At 33.7% G+C, this 20,801-nt stretch overlaps 1 protein-coding gene across 1 annotated transcript; it reads right to left on the bottom strand.

Moving 5' to 3' along the window:
* Positions 1-15,734: 15,734 nt before the first annotated feature.
* LOC133195295 (uncharacterized) lies at positions 15,735-17,858 on the bottom strand. Its single transcript, XM_061331146.1, has one exon. It carries the CDS (start codon positions 17,856-17,858, stop codon positions 15,735-15,737), a length of 2,124 nt encoding a protein of 707 aa, XP_061187130.1.
* Between the last annotated feature and the right edge of the window lie 2,943 nt (positions 17,859-20,801).

The following is a 20,801-nucleotide window of genomic DNA, read 5'->3' as shown; positions in this document are numbered from 1 at the left end:
TGTTGTTTAAATATTACTTACCCGGTGACAGATGTTTGCTAAATACGAATATATAGAATAATACTTCAAAAATGATTAACTATATTACATATGTATATAAAACTTCGAACATGACCGACACTTCAAACACAGGGTTTTATGACCCTGTATGAAATGAAATTAGTCAGTTGGCACCAAGCGTTACTTTCATGTTTTTTGCTCAAGAACTGTGTTGTCAATAAACAAAATAATAATTAAAACTGATTATTTAATGATGGGTAATTAAATTTCCATTTTAAAAAACAGACGTATTCATGTGTATCGGAACAAACACAAATCATAGGAGATTCTTTTATCACATGTTTTATACATAACTATTGGTGGTTATAAAACACTGCTTTTATACAGGAATCCATATTATTTTTCCTCATCACTTTCATGCAAAAACCACCGTGACGTCACAACAGTCGTATATGAAAAAAAAAAATCCAATGAGTTATGCCCATGGGATAAATACGGAAGCGTATAGGTCTCTACATTTGGAGTATAAATTGTACAATGTTTTATTTGTTATTGTCTTATCAAAAGATTATTCTAGCACCTTATTTATACGCATATTTTGAATGGTATCTAGGTGTTTCATCATAATTTCTTAATTAAGATTCCTGTTTTGATTGATTTTATTGTTATAAGTTATATCTACTTAAAAAAAAAACCAAAAAAAAAAACATTGATTTGAAAAAAAAATGATCAAAGCAAGAGATTTAATCTTAACTACATAGTATTATCATTATGTAACAAAAAATATTTACATTTGCTGTGTTTTTAATAAGCCAATTATGAGATTGATTTAAATGCCATCTTAGTACATTTACATTCCACATGTATTTTGCTTATAAAAACCTGTGGAAAGCATCCTAATTTAATACAACATAACACGGTCGGGGAGGTCAAAAGGTTAATCTATGATCTCATTTTGAAGTCATAAACGTTGAAAACTGTGCAAGGGCAACGTAATAAACGAGAATAAAAACATCACTAAGCTCGGGATTCAGAGAGAAATCCTATACCACACAATTCTATCGTATACGATTATGTGATATATATATATATATATATATATATATATATATATATATATATATATATATATATATATATATATATATATATATATATATATATATATATATATATATATATATATATATATATATTTGAGGGAGGCATTCGCATTTAGATCATAGACGTAGTCATTATAAAATTATGGGCTACTATTCCCACCATCACTTTTGAAGAGGGGAGGGACAGTTGTATTTTGTGCCCTCTCCTACAGCCTTTTTTTCTCTAAGTAGTAAATTTATACCGGAAATAACGGAGTTGAATTATGAATTTTTTTTTCTTTTTGCTTTTCAAATATTTCACTCGGTTGACACCCCCTTTTAAGCTCACCTGAGCTGAAAGCTCAAGTGAGCTTTTCTGATCACCCATTGTCTGGCGGCCGTCCGTCTAGCTGTCCGTCCGTCCGTCCATCTGTAAACTTTTCATATTTTTGATTTTTACATGTTCTCAAGAACCACTGGGTTAATTCTTAAGACATTGTAAAAGGCATAATAAACAAGTGTGGTGACCTACATGCTTTCTTTGATAAAGAAGTAAACATGTGATAAATATAATTATCTGTCAAAAAATGGACATAAACATTTGACAAGTGGTAGTATCTAGTGGATAAGTCTGTTGTATCAATTTGAATTCAAAACCTGTGTTTAAAGACCACCGAGTCACTAGATATGACCAGTCGACATAAAGATCTGACAAGTTCACATAGATATTTGACAAGTCTACATAAACATCTGACAAGTCGACATAAATATTTGACAAGTGTTGATTGAAATATGCTACTATGTAGCACCAGTTTTTTTTACCGCTTACTCTGTGCTATTAAAATCAAGAACCATTGAAATTAACCATCCTATGAAAATTTGAAAAGCGAGATAATTTGTGTATTTTATCCAATTGATGTCGTAATAAGTTCTAAATGAACTTAAAATTAATTCCAAGTCTTAATTCTGATTTGTTGCCATAATACTAAGTTAACAATCAGATACTTACAAGGCACGCATATTCCATCCACACAGCGATGATCAGATGGACAATTCTGCATCGATATCTATAAAATACATTTAGAAAAAAAAAAGTTTATTAAAAATGTATTATCAGTCTCTACATGTATAAGGTACTATGTTATTGGAGTCTTTTATATATATATATATATATATATATATATATATATATATATATATATATATATATATATATATATATATATATATATATATATATATATATATATATATATATATATATATGAGATATTAAAGAAATATATTGCGTATGCATTACACATTAAGATTTAAACTAAAGATTTTATTTTACAAAATAAACTTACTGGTGGACAGTACCATGTGCCACCCTGGGAAATCTGTGAACTAACACCGGATAACAGAAATAACAGGATACCCAGATAAAATAACATCTCCACTCAAATAAAGGCGCTGTAATTAAAATGTACTGAAAAATTCAAGAGTAAACGAAAATTTAAAAAGAATGTCCTCTCTGATTACATGTACCAGTAAACGGAGTCTTAGTTTGCACATAGATGAACGATTGAGTGTCCTCATTTTAACATTTATGTTTTCCGCTTCCTATCGGTCAGAGATTGATAACTTAGGACATGAAAAAGAAGATATTTTTTTTATTTTACACACATCCAAGAATCAATATAAGTTTAAACACTTGTAAAAACTAAATGGACCCTGTGACTACTGGATAAGATCGGATAACTATCAGAAACAAACTAAAAGTATTTTCAGTCCTACAGTTGACAAAGGAGCAAACCAGATTTTAATAGAGTGGACTTTAATCGTATTCTGGATATGAGTCTGCTTAGTTGAAAAATTGTATCTTCTTGATACTGAAAAAATTATAAGTGTTTAAATACACAAATTGCATATACTTTAAACGCTTCGAAAATCGATGATGATGTTTAATTTGATTTGGATTACTCTCTACTTTTTATTCGACCTATATTTTCAAATTCGAGTCATAGATGCCGAGGTTCATACTTTTGGTTTCAAAACGTACAAATAAAGTCGCGCATGCTGTTACTGCAAAAATTCTTAAATGTCATTGAAAAAAAATTAGAAAATAAGATATCTCAGATGGGTTGCCAACAGATCACTGCAGTGTTATCTCTGATTTCATCATTTATTGGTAATAAATTTATAAACAACAATGTATTTTCATTAAATGATTATCATTGACTTATATTGTACATACATGGCACAATAGTTTTATTCTATCACTGAAATGTAGATCTGGCTCCTCTAAAACTAAATATATGTATAGTGATTTTAACATTCTGTAATTTTCTTTCAGACAATAAAATATTTTGAATTAAAAAGTAAGCGTATTCATATACATGTATTTACAAATCCGGTTACCGTTATGGTAGCCCCGATCACAGAGCGCTCGCTACGTAATCTGAAGGTCGTGGGTTCGAACCCGGCCGGGACATACCTACGTCGAAAAATAGGTTGCAACTGTTCCTTCGTCAAGCGCTCGGAACTTTGAAGTGAAGTTACAGGTCTTTCGAACGAGACACGTGTCACGGTGGGCGTTAGCACGATGGGGAACCCTCACTGCTCAATGGCCCTGAGTGCCGAGTAAAGGTCTAAATTTGAAGTCCTTCACCGGTATATGGTGACGTCTCTATATGAGTGAAAACTTATTCTCGAACGGGACGTAAAACATCATACAATCAATCAATTAATCAAACATGCACATTATTGAAATTAAAAGGAATTATTACCAATTGAATTTTATTTTATTGACATTGAATTTTAGATATTTTAAGATTAAAATTCTTTAAAAAATGTTCTAGAATGAAGTTTCAAAGCAAATCAAAGTTTGTTCTATACTTAGATAAAGATAACTATAGTATTATTTTGTGCTATGGTACCAACCTGTAATTAATGTCATTTATCTTATATTTAAATTATTTATAAAACCGTTAAAAAATTACGTATACTATACACAGATTTATTGAATTAACATTATTTCTGTGCATTAATTGTATAAATTTAAAAATGCAAGTTATTATCTCCATCGGAAACGTCAAAATAAGCTTGTTTTCACTCATGTTGTGAACTAATTTTCATGTATTTTTTTTAAAGGAAAACATATTTTATTCGGATGTACGAAAATTTAAAATTTTTCTTTCTTTATAAATAAATCTATAAAAGTTATAATTTACAACATTTTGTCTGTTTGCAAATTTTGGCCGTAACGTTAGCCTTGCTTGGTGATTTAATCTATGACACAGGCGTCAGAACCGCGGGGCCAGCGAGGCTTACCCCCCCCCCCTTTTTTGGCAAAGATAGAAAAATATAGGCATGGAAAATTGGGGCTTAACCCCCAAACTTTTTTTTTGTTTACCCCTCCCCCTTTCAATTTGCTTCCGACGCCTATGTAAGAAATTTTTTTAAGAACCACGGGCGAGAATTTTTCATTTATATATTTTTTTTGTTTGTTTGTATGTTGTTTAATGTCCCTCTCGAGAATTTTTCACTCATATGGAGACGCCACCACTTGCCGGTGGAGAGCTGCAAATTTTGTCCTATGCTCGGCACTTAAGGCCATTGAGCAGTGAGGGGTCTTTTTCGTGCCAACACCTACTGCGACACGGACCTTGGTTTATTCGGTCTCATCCGAAGGACCGGTCTCCACGTCCCACAGTGGGATTCGAACCCGCGACATAAGGATCAACTCCTTACCTCGCGACTCTAGAGCAGACGCTCTAACCACTGCGCCACGCGAGCGACTTTTTACTTATATAGAAACGTCACCAAATACCGGTGAAGGGCTTCAAATTTAAACCTATACTGCCGTGATTTGAACACACTACCTTCCGATCACTAAGCGAGCGCTCTACCGACGGAGCTACCGTGAAGGTCATGCATGTTTGAATTGGAGAAGATGAACTTGTAAAATTTCGATAGAGAGAGTACTAAAAATTAAAGTCTCACCTTTCTTTATCAGATCCTACGATGTTACAAATACACTGAGAATTTTTAGGAATATAAGGCCATTTATATCTTATTCAATTTGCAAAAAGTAAAACGACCCACAGCCGTACTTGATGCATCGTAAATGTTTGATGAATTACATATTTAATTACAAAAATGATACTGACGTTTCTGGCTTTTCCAAATTAATTTGTAAAAACATGTTCTAAAATTTAGCCCATAAATTATCTTATTTATGCATTTCAAAAAAAAAAAATATATAGAATAAGTCATGGTCTGTATTTCAGTTGTATAATTCAAAAAAAATTCCGTTGGTTTTGATTAAAATATAACTATGGAAAAACAACAAAAGAATTAGGTTTTATCATTCTTATAAGATAGGTTGGGAAATCCAAAGGTGTAATTCTGGTCAAATTTATGAGCGCTGTATTTACGTTTATAACTACCTTTAGATTTATTTTTTTCAATTCCATTAAAAACCATACATCTCGGAATCAAATTTTCTCGTTTTGCTTTGAATTAACCACATATCTGCTTCTGTGAAAATGTACATAAAATATGTTTGAACATAATTTATTTAATCATAAATTTGATGGATTCGAAACAGGTTCATACAACTTACTGTAAATGCAAAACAATTTTCAGATTTGAATTTAACAAGTAATAAAAGTGAAATTCTCTTAGATAAAATGATAATTTAAAAGCTACATATTTAACAATTAATTTCTGGACAGCAGCAAAGATTCTTTTATTGATCTATAAAAGCCAATTTAGATCACCCAATAATGGCAAATTGAAATTGTATTAAAAGTGACCAGTTTATAGAGCAGAAAAAGGCGGCTTAAAAAAAAAAACAGGAGTAATAAATAAAAGTAATAAATAAAATAAATGCACTGGAACCAAGTTGGATAAAACACACAATACACTGGAGTAAATAAATAGAAACAAGAACAGGTCAGCCGTCACAAATGTTTGTTCATTGAAAAAAGATTAGCGTTATGACATCTCTCATATACATGTACTGTAAAAAATATCGCATTCTGTACGTTGTATACTTTTTGTTTATTATTGTTTTACTTCCCTCTCGAGAATTTTTCACTCATATTGAGACGCCACCACTTGCCGGTGGAGAGCTGCAAATTTTGACCTATGCTCGGCACTTAAGGCCATTGAGCAATGAGGGATCTTATTTGTGCCAGCACCTTCTGCGATACGGGACTTCGGTTTATACGGTCTCACCCGAAGGACCGGTCTCCACGTCCCGTCCCACAGTGGGATTGGAACCCCTCAACGTAAGGATCAACTCCTTACTCCGGTCCGCGACTCTAGAGCAAACGATCTAACCACTGCACCATGCAGGCGACCTTTGTACATGTATATATACTGTGTTCTTTTCACAAGCTTTGGCGCTAATTTTTGGTTTGACTTTCAATCAAAATATCTATTAATATTCATGATGATTTTAATAATAACGCCCGATATATGCAGGTTACATTAACAGATTAATGAAAATCTTTACTGTTGGTATTGGTAAAAATATCTCTTTTGGTCTATAAACCTATTGATATAATTAAAGAAAAAATGACGGAAAAAATGAAAAAGGAAAAGATAACTATGGCATGTCACACGTTGTAATATCCGACCTTTTCCATTTGTTTTGTATAATTTTCCATTTGTATGTATAATTTTCCATTTGTGTTGTAAAATTTGTATTGGTATTGTAAAATTTTTATTTGTATTCAATGATTCTCCATTTGTATTCTATAATGCTTTTTTGTATTGTATCATTTTTATTTGTATTCTATAACTTTCCATTTGTTTCGTATAATTTTCCATTTGTGTTGTATAATTTTCAATTTGAATTGTATCATTTTCTATTTGTACTGTATAATATCTCATTCGAATTGTATTATCGTATAATTCTCCTTTTGTTTCGTATACTAAAATGGAAAATTATACAATACAAATGGAAAAGATCAAATATTGCAATGTTTGACGTGCCATAGATAACAAACAGCGATCGATGTAAAAATAAAGTCTATAAAACAATATAAATATGTAAAGAGAGCATAAAACACGGAACCTTGGAAATTTTCAGAGGTGGGATAGGTGCCTAGGATGAGAAAACATCCCCTGTTGACCGGTGACCGGTCAACTCGTATAATCAGATACATGTTAATAAACGCAAAGGCTTATACCAAAAAGGAATTATTGTATTTGTATAACTCATTGGAATCAGTGGATGTAGATGACTCAGAAGACACGTTGTATGGTTGATAAATGAATGTACATATTCCATTTGAAGGAGGTAAGAAGGATGATTTAACTCGGAATTAAATAATTAAGTCCAACAAAAGTTAAAGGACATTTTAAAAAAAATTTGTGGTGCAGTAATTTTTATTTCATATACAATCTGTATTCTTAACAAGATTGAATACGGAGGGAACATCAGACTGTGACAATGATTTTTACATGCCTAGTCTAAGTATAGACTAGCAACGATTTATTTTTAATTATATATTCAGTTTAACTACGGCCTCTCCGTGCCAAATCAAAGCAAAGAATACCTTCATTAATTGCATACAGCCTTACAAAGATGATATTCTATTAAAAAAACTTCTCCGCTTTAAGGAATGCAAAGTGCAAAAATTCTGGAAGCTGAAATCTGTAATCAGTACGAGAATGGAGTTGATTACTATGACGATGACCTAACGCGTGATGATTTAATGGTAATTCCAACGGTTTTCCTTTCTTTAAAATACTGCTTCATTAACACGGTTTTCTTTTGGTTTTTTGAGACATGTACTTTTCATTTGTAGCTGCAATAAATCAAACACAAAGAATTTAAGATTTTTAATTCTAGATTTATCTTAAGGTCCTCTGTGGAATTGGTAGAAAAAATATCACGTGGCGTTCATTTATCAATAAAACAAGAATGATGTTAATGATTTTGGTCACATTGATTTTTAAGAAAAAATACGCTCAAATCATTTATTATTTTTATTAATTTATTAATTTTTTATTTTTATAATTAAAAGGCCATACATTTCTTTAATTTAAGTAGGCGTACTTCAATGAAAAAGTTAATGCGTGTAAAAAAGACATTTAAGGTAATCTTAATTATTGATTTTTTGTTATGTTTTTTTTTTGTTTTGTTTTTGGTTTTGTTTTCTTTTTTAAAAGTGGACCTGCTGGGTTCTTTTCTGACAAGCCAATCTTCTTAAATAACTATTGCATAAAACATACAAAACGTGCCTAATATTTGTTTCCACAAATCTGTCTACTCATCTCAACTCTTCTCAATAATAAAGATTTCCGGAGGTCAAAAAATTTGGAATTTAAAGAAAAAAAATGAATGTAAATTGAATTAAAAAACAATTAAAAATCCATAATTCATTATTTCTTCAAACTTATGCAAAAGGAATGATATTTTGCCTGTGCATATCTATATTCAATCATTTTAAACAAGATGCACGACTCTGTATGGCATAGTAAGTAAAAAGTGAGGACTCTGAATCTTTTTATTCTCTTTTTTTCATACTTATGTTCATTCGATAAAATTGTAATGGCGATCCAAATATGTTAAATCTTTACCTCTTAAATAGTAGAACCATGAAAATTACATTTTCAGTAAACTTTTGTAGCTTACTTAATTGAGAATCGCAGGTTTTATTATTTTTTTTAATTATTATGTTTTTCTTTACAACATATACATCAAATCTGAGTGCCCCAACCCTGTGGAAAAGTTTGCATACCTTGGCTGCACACTATCCAGAAACACCCACATTGACAATGAAGTCAACTCACGCATAGCTAAAACTAGCTCTGCCTTTGGCCGTCTAAACAAAATAGTATGGGGCTGTCGTGGCAATACCACAGCAACAAAGTTTAGCGTGTACATAGCAGTAGTACTGACACACAGTATGTTTCCGGAAAATATCGTGCATCAGATGGCAAGACAAAATCCCAGATACTGAGGTTCTAAACCAGGAAAAAAATACACAGCATCGACACCATACTACGTTCAGGGCAACTCCGTTTGGCAGAACATGTTCGTAGAACGGACGACACATGCATTGCGAAGCAACTTCTATACGGCGAGCTAGTGAATGTTACACGCCCTAGGGGTGGTCAGAAAAAAGGGTATAAAGATTCCCTAAACGTGTCCGTGAAGCTGTTACATATTGAACCTACCACATGGGAAAATCTAGCACTTGATCGTGGTGCCTGGCGCTCAAGTGTGAAGATGGGGAAAACCTATACCAGGAAAAGTGCATCAACCTGACAGAACAAAAACGTGCGAAGCGCAATGAGAGAGAAATGTCGGTCGTAACTCCACCCGGACATTCTTGTCCAGTTTGTGGAAGGACGTTTCCATGCGAGGATTGGACTCTTCTTCACTCTTACAACAAAACACAGTAACAGACGAGATGAAATTATGGTCATCTTCGATATTGAAGGACGAACTATCACATCTATTAATATTTGCTTATTGTATTTTTTGGACCGTCACCGTAGCTCAGTCGGTAGAGCGCTCGCTTCGTGATCGGAAGGTTGTGTGTTCGAATATCGGTCGCGACTGAACTATGTCGATAGGTAGTTAATGTTCCTTTGCCAAGTCTCGGCACTTTGAAGTGAAAGTTGCGGGTCTTTCAGATGAGACCTTAAAAACCGAGGCCCCGTGTCACGGCAATCGTTGGCGCGATAAAAATCCCTCACTGCTCAATGGCCCTGAGTGCCGAGTAAAGGTTTAAATTTGAAGCCCTTCACTTGTATATGGTGATATCTCCATAAGAGTGAAAAATTCTCGAACGGGACGTATAACAACATTCAATCAAGCAAGCAATTGTTACTTTTGGCCTTATTGTTCGCAATCATTTTTTTTTGGCTTTTATAAGCTTGATTGAAATGTGAAGATAACGAACGGTAATCATGCCCAAAGTCCAATCAAACATTACAAATAAATTGTGAGCAGAGCAAACATGGAACTCTGAAAACAGAGGTGGGATCAGGTGCCATGAAGGCGTGAGCATCCCCTGTCAAGTATTCACTTCGTCGTGTTCTCTTTTTTATGAGATGGTAAACAGAAAAAACCGGAGACAATTTTTTGTGAAAATAATGACTTAAAAATTCTTATGAAAGACATCAGTAAACATTCGACTTAACGATAGATTGTACATTGTAATTGCAAACAAGGTTATTGTATAGATCAAAGACTTTGCGAAATGTGGACTTTAAACAAGATTCTTGATATCCTTTAGCTGCAGATCTGTAGCTCGCTGGTCTGAAAAATTGGGATGAACGACCAGAGAGCTACAGTGCCACCCATTGAAAAGAGTGTGTATTTATTGCGCACAAAAAATGCGCTGCTTCGTGATTTTTTTTCTCCTCATATATATATTAATAACATCTCAAAATATTACAAACCGTGTGTTCCTAACATATTTTTTCACTACTTCCACAATAAAATATTTCCCAAAACCTTTGTAAATAGCCCTCTTGGGCCTGAATTTGAGACCATGGACAATTTCGCATATGTATACTGCCATCTTGGATGGCAAGACAATTCGGTCCAACGCGCTTCGTACATGACGTACATACAGTTTTGTTGTGGAAGTGGTAAAATAATATGTTAGGAACAGATAGTTAGTAATATTTATATATATACTGAGAAATAAATCGAGAAACAGCGCTCTCTTTTGTGCGCAATAAATACACACTTTTCTTCAATGGGTGGCACAGTAGCTCTTTGCTACAGATCTGCAACTAGATATCCTTGTATCGGCAACAAGTTTTCAAAGTTTGTATTTAAACTTATTGGTATTATTGTTATTTGTCAGGCCCGTTTGTCAGCCCGTAGAACGCGAGGGGGGGGGGGGGTATAGTATTTTGCTAAAGTAAATTTTCCTTTAGATGTCAAATTGCAAAATTTGCACTGTTTTTTTTTCCTTGTCAGATGATTTTGGGAAGTTTGCTCCTCCACTTTTAGTCAATTAATTTTTTTTTTGCTTGTCAGATTTGTCAGATTTTTGGAGGGGAAGATGCCTCCCGCCCCACTTTTGAAACCGTTGCTACGTCCCTGTTTGTATATATATATATATATATATATATATATATATATATATATATATATATATATATATATATATATATATATATATATATATAGTTTTATAGGGGGGATCAGGACAAATGTGATCAATTCTTGTCTAACTAGTTGACAAAATGTTTGACGATTGTCTATTTCTTTCTTTGTCAGTGAATCAAAGCTTTCGTCATTTGTTAGTTTCAATAAATGACATATTTCATTCTCATGCAATATTGTCAGCTAAGATAAGGAAGGTCAAAGTTGCACCGTTTGGAAAATATCATTGCTACATCATTAAAACGTTAGCAAGTGACAAAATCAATTTTACCATAAGATGATGCGTAAATAACAATTTATATACAACATTCAATTAATCTATTATTAATTAGAGCATGCAAAATATAATCATTTGATAACAATACGGCTGAGTTAAGAAACAAATCTTATGACATGAACGATATCATAAGTCTTGACTTGATGCAGTTCAAGTGATCCAGAGGAGTGGATCCATTGGTTAATTGATAAGTAAATTTCCAATTAACCTCAAAAGCGAAAGGGCATAGATTAGACTGTTTGAGCTGAAAGATGGAATATCAGTTGCTTATATCATGAAATTATTTATGTCTTCTAATGCTAGGCAAGCTCAACACAGGTAGTTTTTGCTAAAAGATCACTTCTAGGTAAATATATGTGTTGACCTATAGGGCCGATATTGGTTTCAGTTTTTATAAAAAGCTTATCGATATCCGTTCTGGTCGCTGACTTTAGGCCACATGCGTGTAGTTTCTTGTTTCTCATGTATCGCTTTAGTTGAAGTCAACTGTGTGTTCATATGACCCTACCTCGGTATTTACAGATACATCCTTTGTATGAGGGTCCTAACTTGATGCCTGGGTAATGGCAACGGGACATAAAACCTTAACTGACCTTACCACATTCTTTTCTAATCTGTAAACCTCCCTCCTGTTTGGCATAACATATCGCCAATGCCCACAATTTTCCCAAGGAATGAACTGCATCTACTCTGCATAGCGCAGTATATCTCCCACTGGCACAACAGTACTATTACCCAGAGATGTTCTTGAAAGACAAACGCAGCAATTTTTGCTCGGCATGATTTTTTTTTCGTGACACCTGCAATATCAAGTAACATAAAGTGTATGGTTCGTGTCCTCGAACAAAGTGTGCTTACACTGTATAGTTCCGGTTGATTGCGTTTAGTTAAAGAGATTTTATGATCTGCATTTCCATAAATGTCATTTATATCAACAGCAAACATACATTTAATGAAGAAAATAGAAGTAAAATGCAAAAGCCTGTAAAACCAAAAAAATTAATTTCGTGTTTATACAGGTGAAAATTTGAAAAAATAAAAGTATGCCAAAAGGTGGATTCGATCCAGGACACTAAAAATGTTCATGGTGAGAGTCTGCGGTCTATCTCTCTGAGATAAACTGACTATGAACACCAATGTCATAGATATATATACCAGTATGATAGAAATAGGTTTTCGCATTTTTGTAGATTTTTTACGAATTTCGACCCTAGGGCAGGGGTGCCCCTGAAATAATCTTGTTTTAAATTATTCCTTAGATCAAAATCTATCAAAAATTTCATAATGTAATATAGGGGCAGGCGTGCCCCGAAGGACTTCTATGCCAAAATTCACGCAAAAAACAGTGCATTAACGGACAAAATACTGTTTTGAGCAGCTTTGGAAGTTAATTTCAAAGTTGCAAATAAAAAAATAGGTTCAAAATGCAAATTTGAAAAATTCAGACAAATATACGATAGAAAACAACTAAAGAACATTGATTTTTAAATGAGACTTATTCGGAAAATTGTTCTCTCCTATAGGTTAAATCTTTTGTTATAACGAATACATCCTTTGTACCAATCAAATAAAACACATTCATAGAGATGAATTATGTCATTTATTTAATGACGGTATAAATGTAAACAATTTAACAGACAAGAAGGGGATTAGACTCACAAGCTCTGAATGTAAGTTACGTAAAATATGATAATATCTGATCCCCCGAAAAACGAGTAGAAAAAAATAAATATAAAACAAGCACAAACTGTGACAGTACTCGACAGTACATTGGATTTTGCTTTTCTTTTAAACGTCAGGTACTCGACAGAACGAGAAAGCACGCCTCCTGGATGACTATAACGATCACAAAAAGTTGTAATGTCTTGAAATTAGACGTGACTCTTTGTAAACGGTGGTCAGCGTGCGGGTATCAAAATACAACTGACTCGCTAAGCTGACCACGTGACGTTATACAATCCTTGGCTAGGCGAAATTAATAAGTACATTGGCCAAGGCGTGGATCTAAAAATTTTTACAATAAAGGAAGTTTACAAGCATTTAATTCTTATAGAATCCTCTACATAAATACCCACATTAAATACATAAATACAATTATTATTCTAATAATTGTTGTTATGAAAAGTGCTTGGAGCTGATTATAGCCTGCATACTGTTATTTTCATTCATAACAGAATTTAAGCGAAATATAGGAATTTCCAGCTATTGCACGTTTTTCTGACAAAATTACTAGTACTTCCGAAACAGCACATACATGTACTTGCTTCTGGCACTTTCAGGAAGACAATATTATCCTCTTTTAATTTATCAATTTTTATTTCCAGAAACATGCGTACGCCCTTGCACTAGTGACATTTTCTACATTCAACTTTAGAATATTATTTTTATACAAGTCACGTGACACAGCTGAACTGATACTAAGTATGACACTATCGTATTTATAATGGGTACCAATATTACCTTATCTACACGTATATACAGTTACTTTTTGATATAGATTATAATAGTATGTTTTAGGAATGTATTAAGATCACATTTCCCATTTCCTTCCTTAATATAGCTAATATTTTTAGACAGTACTTAGAATGCAAACCCCATAAAATTTGTTCGATTATGCACTTAAAGTAAATGATTCATTTGCATGTACATGGAACACCTGTCTCGCTACAATGTACCGTTACATTTAAAAACAAATCATATAATATGATGGGTCCGTCATTAAGTCAGTGAGTCATTAAGTCATTGAGTTAAGATGCGAAGTGGTCGTCTTGATGTGTATTCTGCCTGGCATATTTTGTTTTTCATTTGTCCATATAAATCATATACGGTACCAAGTTTGATGCACCAGATGCACATTTCGACAAATTATGTCTCTTTAGTGATGCTTAAGCCGAAACGTTGGAAACCCAAAATATGTAAATAAAAAAGACTTTGATTGATTGATTGATTGATTGTTGTTTTACGTCCCATTCGAGAATTTTTCACTCTTTACTAGGCACTCAGGGCCATTGAGCAGTGAGGGATCTTTATCGTGCCAACGTCTGCCGTGACACGGGGCCTCGGTTTTTAAGGTCTCATCCGAAGGACCCGCAACTTTCACTTCAAAGTGCCGAGCGCATGGCGAAGGAACAGTTGCTACCCATTTTTTATCGACTTAGGTCAGTCGCGTGATTCGAACTCACGACCTCCCGATCACGAAGCGAGCGCTCTACCGACTGAGCTACCGTGAACGGTAAAAAGGCTTTGCAGAGCTGAAAAAGGGTGCCAAAGACTGGAGCCCAAATACGATACGTCGAAGTATCAGAGCTATGAGGGATATAATCTTTTACCACAGCATTCAAATATATATCCATAAGGTAGTACTGAAGTAGTTAGCTACTGGGCTGTAGAGATTCTCGAGGACTAACAATCCTCCAGCGGAGGATTGTGATGTGATGCACTATCTGCCATTTCTTTATAGATACTTCTATGCCACTGTTCACGGTAGCTCAGTCGGTAGAGCGCTTGCTCCGTGATCGGGAGGTCGTGAGTTCGAATCTCGGCCGCGACAGACCCAAGTCGATAAAATGGGTAGCAACTTTTCCTTCGCCATGCGCTCGGCACTTTGAAGTGAAAGTTGCCGGTCTTTCGGATGAGACCTTAAAAACCGAGGCCCCGTGTCACGGCAGGCGTTGGCACGATAAAGATCCCTCACTGCTCAATGGCCCTGAGTGCCGAGTAAAGGTCAAAATTTGAAGCCCTTCACCGGTATATGGTGACGTCTCTATATGAGTGAAAAATTCTCGAACGGGACGTAAAACAACATACAATCAATCAATCAATCTATGCCACTGAAATATTAGTTTGTTGTTTATTTTTCTGCAATTCTACGGGTTATTAATGTAAATAATCCGTTTAAAACATTGTAGGTTATTACAAAATAGGTTTTTTTTTAATGCCAAAAAAGTTTTACAAAATTAATACCAAAATATTCTAATTTTTAAGGTTAAACAAGATAAAACTCGGAAGGTTATAATTTAAATTACATTAAACTACTGTAATCATTTAAAGTGGTCTCTTAGTGCTATGTGCCTTATTGATGGTTTTTGAAATTGTATTACATTGACAAAACTAAGGGAAAATAAAATGCCCTCATAGTGCAAGCTAATGTTAAGTGTCCTCTTTCATAATTAAAAATAACAATCAGTTAAAGAGAGCCAAATGAGCAAATTCATGCCATTTCAAATTTTAAAAATACAGTGCAAGTTTAAATCAAGAGTCTCACCATTACAGCCACGTTCAACAGGGGTGACTGTAAGGAATCCCATTCACAACAATGTTCTTCTTTCAAAGTCAAATACTTCTTATGCCAGTATGCCAAATAATAATTTCGATAAGCTTTGTCAAATCGATCTAATTTGGCTTCCAATATTGCCAGCATTGTATAAAAGAGATAAATTGCAGTATCAGGGGTCGATGGAAGAATGCTTGACAGTTCCTCCTTTAGAATTTTCACACTATACATGTCATTTATCTTAGAAAAGCACAGAGCCTTCAAAAATTTGGAATAAGCACGTGGTGGGAAGGAAAGAAAAGCTGAAGTATCTCTCACCAGGAGTATTTCAAAAGCTATTTCCTTTGGATGAATTGGCATTGTTCTATATACTTCAAAATCGTACGAAACGCCCATTGAGGCCTTTTCAATTCTTGATAAATTACCATTACAGAAATTTATAATGTATTCTTCACTCACATCATTTGGAAACCTAGAGCTTACATAAAGAACACCTTGATTATCTTCAAGAAAGACTTCGTATTGTCGGATTATTTTCAAAGCCTTGTAGTAATATCCAAAACAGTAAAACGTCGTTGCTAAAGTTAGTCTCCCTCTACTTATATCTGCGCAGTTTGTAAATTTCATCAAGTCGAGTGCCCGTCTAATTTGTCTGTACCGAAAACGTTTACATTTTCGGTTGTCATTAAATGCTTTATAAAGAAATATCATGGCTATGTGTTGTAAAGTCTTATACAGATAGAGTGTCACGATTTCGTTCATGAAGGTATAAAGTTGCGTTTCCTTTCTAAGTAAAAGGGCCACTGCATTGAAAAGCTGTGTTTCAAGACTTCGGAAGTTTGGATGACCCTGAACGACAGACTCTAATTGACAAAAGATTGCATTGTCTTCAGTGTCTTCCGAAATTGAAGTGGAATCATTCCTTGTTTGTGCAATCAATCCTCTGAAATCTTCATCCGGGCTTATGCCATTGTTCGGCATTTCAAGTATTCCAAGTCTTATTCTCTGTAGATCATCTCTGAGATTGTGTAAGGATGGACAAGTCAAAAGGCATCTCCATCCCTCTCCATACAGTTCTGACAAATGAATAACAAGGGATTCACGTTCAACTTCGTCTAACTTGCCATGGAACATGTTGTTTTCTCTGACAAAGTAGTTGGGACAATATCCATTTGAAACCCACATAATCAGCCGTTTGAAGCAGATCTCTATACAGGAAACTAAACGTTCTTTCCTCCACCGTTCTTTTGGTGTTTCTTCAATACACCAAAACAAAAGCGTTTTCATGTAATACGAACATAAAATGTTTTGAGTCTCTTGGAATGCCTCTTTGACCAAAAGCTTGAAAATGCCATAAACCAGGAATTGTGTATCATTAAATGTATTAACTAATCTCTTTTCTGCGACTGAAAAGGAAAATCGCCATGCCAATGTGTCAACAGACCAAAGTCCATTACTGTCGATGAATTTGGGACCAATTGGTACCACATGGCAGCATTTCTTGTAGATGTCCTTCAGCAACTGATATTCTGGCCACCCATGTAGTCTACTTCTGTGGTACCATTCCATTGCATCAGATGGCCAATGTGCACAGCGTAAGCAGTGTGCGTCATCTTGCTCAGTTCCTTGTTGAGCCACTCTTCTTACACAGGGTCCATGTGTTTCCTGGTTTTCTTCGACATATGATTCTATATACGCTTTACTTGATATGTACAGGGTTCCGTCTTGAGGTACCACTGCATGTTGCAAGTGCTGTTCTGCTTTCTGTGGGGTAAGCAATATCAATTTCGCATATCCCCTTTGGATATCTGAAGAGGTGTCTATTTTGATGGCACAAAATCTGTTTGGTATTTTTCCTGGAGTTTCTGATGCTATTGCGGTTTTATCTATATACATTCTGTCAACATCTGTGCCATTCATGCGGAAACCTTCGGCCCAACTCCCTGTCTGAATGACTTCAACGTTTCTTCCAAAATAATGAATATCCGAAAGGATTTCATCCACGCGTCTATTCAACCTTTGAACAGGCAGGAATCCGACTGCGTTGATTAAGTTGTCTGCCAAAAGTTGGCATAAATGGTCATCATCTTCCCACATATTTGTTCAAAGTTGTAATGTCCTATTTTTGCAAGTATGGAAAGCACAAAGAAATCCTGTAATCAACAGCACAGTAAACTTAAAGCTTTCTATACTTTGGTGATGACACAATGCGAGAAATTTGTATTGCTTCCTTATTTGTAGGGAACCTGACCATAACTTCCTGTAACTGGAAATATTTTGAGCAAAATCTAAAAGGAGACGTTTCTGAAAAATTAATTAGATGTACATGTAACTAAGTGAACACCCAAATATTTTTAACACTTGCCTTATTGAACAACAGCAAAAATTTGTACTTCGATCTACTCATCACATTAAATCTTCAACGGAAAAATTTCTTCTAAGTTGCAAAATAAATAAATATATTCATCTAGGTGAAGATGAAAGAAAGTAGATCCGTTTATAAATGCAGATAATTACAATATGAATGTAAACGAGACGCTTTGGTGTAAGTGCATGTGATTTACAAAAGTAGTATCTCGTTATTAAGATTCATTATCTCGTTTGTGCGACTTATTTTCTCGGTATTGCGAGATACCGTATCTCGTTATAACGACTTAGTATCTTGTATAAGTTATCATGTCGTTTGTACATGGAAAAGTGGCTCGCATGATTTTCATGCGTCTGCCTTTTCGCATGAAATTTATGTGAAAATCATAAAAAAAAAATCGTGCGAAATGTCCCACATGCGAATTTCATATGAATTTCATTCGAGCAACTTTTCCCATTGTACGACTTACCGTGTTATAACGACTTCTTTTTCTCGTTATTACGAATTTTTACGGCATACTATAAAACTAATATATATATATATATATATATATATATATATATATATATATATATATATATATATATATATATATATATATATATATATATAATAATATATTAATTAACTTCCAAGGTGGAATTAATGATATCTTCACAGTAAAAGTTTAGAAGCATTACTTTCAATTATCAAGACAACAAAGAAATGAGCGCAGATAGGTAATAATAACCTAAGAACTAAAAAGAATTTATATTTGTTACTTTAAGTGTTACTGGTTTGTATTTTAAAACTGTTGTTATTAAGAATTTAAAAAATGCCTTTTTATGACGTGGACTCTTATCTAAAATTATAAAAATATTGTCATCACTGTGATATGCAAGTAATTGACCATATGCTATAGGGTCCTAATAGTCTGGTTGATAGGATGCAAGTGTTTCAAAACATCAGTGTTATTAAACTGCTATCAAAATCACCTTTTGTTTTGATAAATGTGGGAAAAGGAAGTTGAAGCAGGAAATTATTTACAAAACATGTGTGGCTTAACTGACAATGCACATATATGTTGTATGATTAATTAACTTTGACTCCATGTCAAGAACCATGCTGCAATTTTTTATTTATTTATTTTTTTTGTGATCCGATATCCAATTACAGTAGTACTGCCCAGAAACAAGTTATCAATTATTGTTTATGTTATTTATTTTAAAGTAATGAGGCCAAAATAGAGGCCAAAAGTTTTTACAGAGGCCAAATTTGAGGCTAGGCCAAAGTTTGGTTTGGAGCCGAATTTGAGGCCAAGAAAGAGGCCAGGCTAACTTTGTAGCACTGTTAAGGCGTACTTTGAAGAAATCAACAGAATATAAACCTGCATAAATTGTAAGCCAATAATAAAGTTTGTAAGTTTTTCTGAAAAGTTTATTATTCTGCCGTGATTGTATAGATTTTTAAATGATTGTTTCTGAAATTTCGTCAGAATAGACCAATACACTGGTTGTAGCCAAAATTTTAAAGACCCGTCCCAAATATTTCAGAAGAGCGTAGAACTAAAACTCCAAAAGTAATATTTAAGGTGAGGTTAAAAAAAATTAGAGTCCAAATTGTAATCCAAAGAGTCAATGGATGCCTAATGAATGGTCAAAAGAAAGAAGGATAGAGTAGAATGCCTTTTTCCGGCAAAACGGGATATTTGTGCTCAGAGGGTATTCATGGTCCCGGATATAAAAGTACTTTTCATTGGCTAACTTAACATTGCCATACCACCTACGCTTAGTCCGTAGTCCGTATCTGCTTCAAAGTTCCCGATTTTATGACTCTTAATCAAGAATCTTAATAGTAAATTTTCGTTTCCGTTCAAATTTTATTACTTATTATCGATGGGCTTGATTGGTCTATTCTGATCAATTTCATTACAAAAAAATTTACAAAATTATAGCTCAGTGTACCACTAACAACATCCAATTTGTTTTAACAATATAATTATAGTTCATGATGTTAAAGTCTCTTTTCCAATTTTAAAATCACTGTATGTGGTACACCAACAATGTATATCCCCGTTTAACAAACTTTTATTTTATTTTACTGTCACTATTAATAACTAGAATAATTGTGTTATGAATAAAGTCCAAGTTTAAAATGTTCATTCGAAACCCTATAGGTTTACAAATACAAAGCTTTATAAACTGAGTTCTACTATATTATCACATGACTTTAATATTAATTAAAAAAAATACATTGAATACCCTGCTCTGTATTGAATTTGGTTTGGTCACATTATTTGTACAGGATACGTGCATGCACGTGATAAATGCATCTAATGTTTTCTCTTGTAGGTCATGAACAAATTTCAATATCGCAAGGACATACCCTAGTTAAAATTAAAAAAAAAATTAGTAATAAATTGTTTCTACATATCTTGTACAATGTAGTTTATGGAAAGTGCTGCTGCTTTAAATAGAATTCTCATTCTATTCGTTTAAATGTCAAGTTATTTAGTTCTAGTCGAAATATTTGTGACCTTTTCCAAGTATTTTATGTATTTCTTAAGAAATGCTCTCGATTTCAGGGACGCAGCAGAGTTTTCAAGTCAAGGAATGTTTCCGTTTTCTATATTTTAAATATGTCAAGATCTACTTAGTGTATGCCCTTGCAAAAAGGCTATTTAATGAAGAACC

This window comes from Saccostrea echinata, unplaced genomic scaffold, assembly GCF_033153115.1.
Source record: "Saccostrea echinata isolate AGI-Se365-2 ecotype Australia unplaced genomic scaffold, CSIRO_AGI_Sech_v1 ptg000029l, whole genome shotgun sequence".
Lineage (NCBI taxonomy): Eukaryota > Metazoa > Mollusca > Bivalvia > Ostreida > Ostreidae > Saccostrea > Saccostrea echinata.
Note: the sequence above shows the minus strand (reverse complement) of the source record. Positions and strands in the feature narration are given on the sequence as shown.

Excerpts from the sequence above, each read along its gene's own strand:
- LOC133195295 (XM_061331146.1), bottom strand. The coding sequence starts at position 17,858 with ATGTGGGAAGATGATGACCATTTATGCCAACTTTTGGCAGACAACTTA.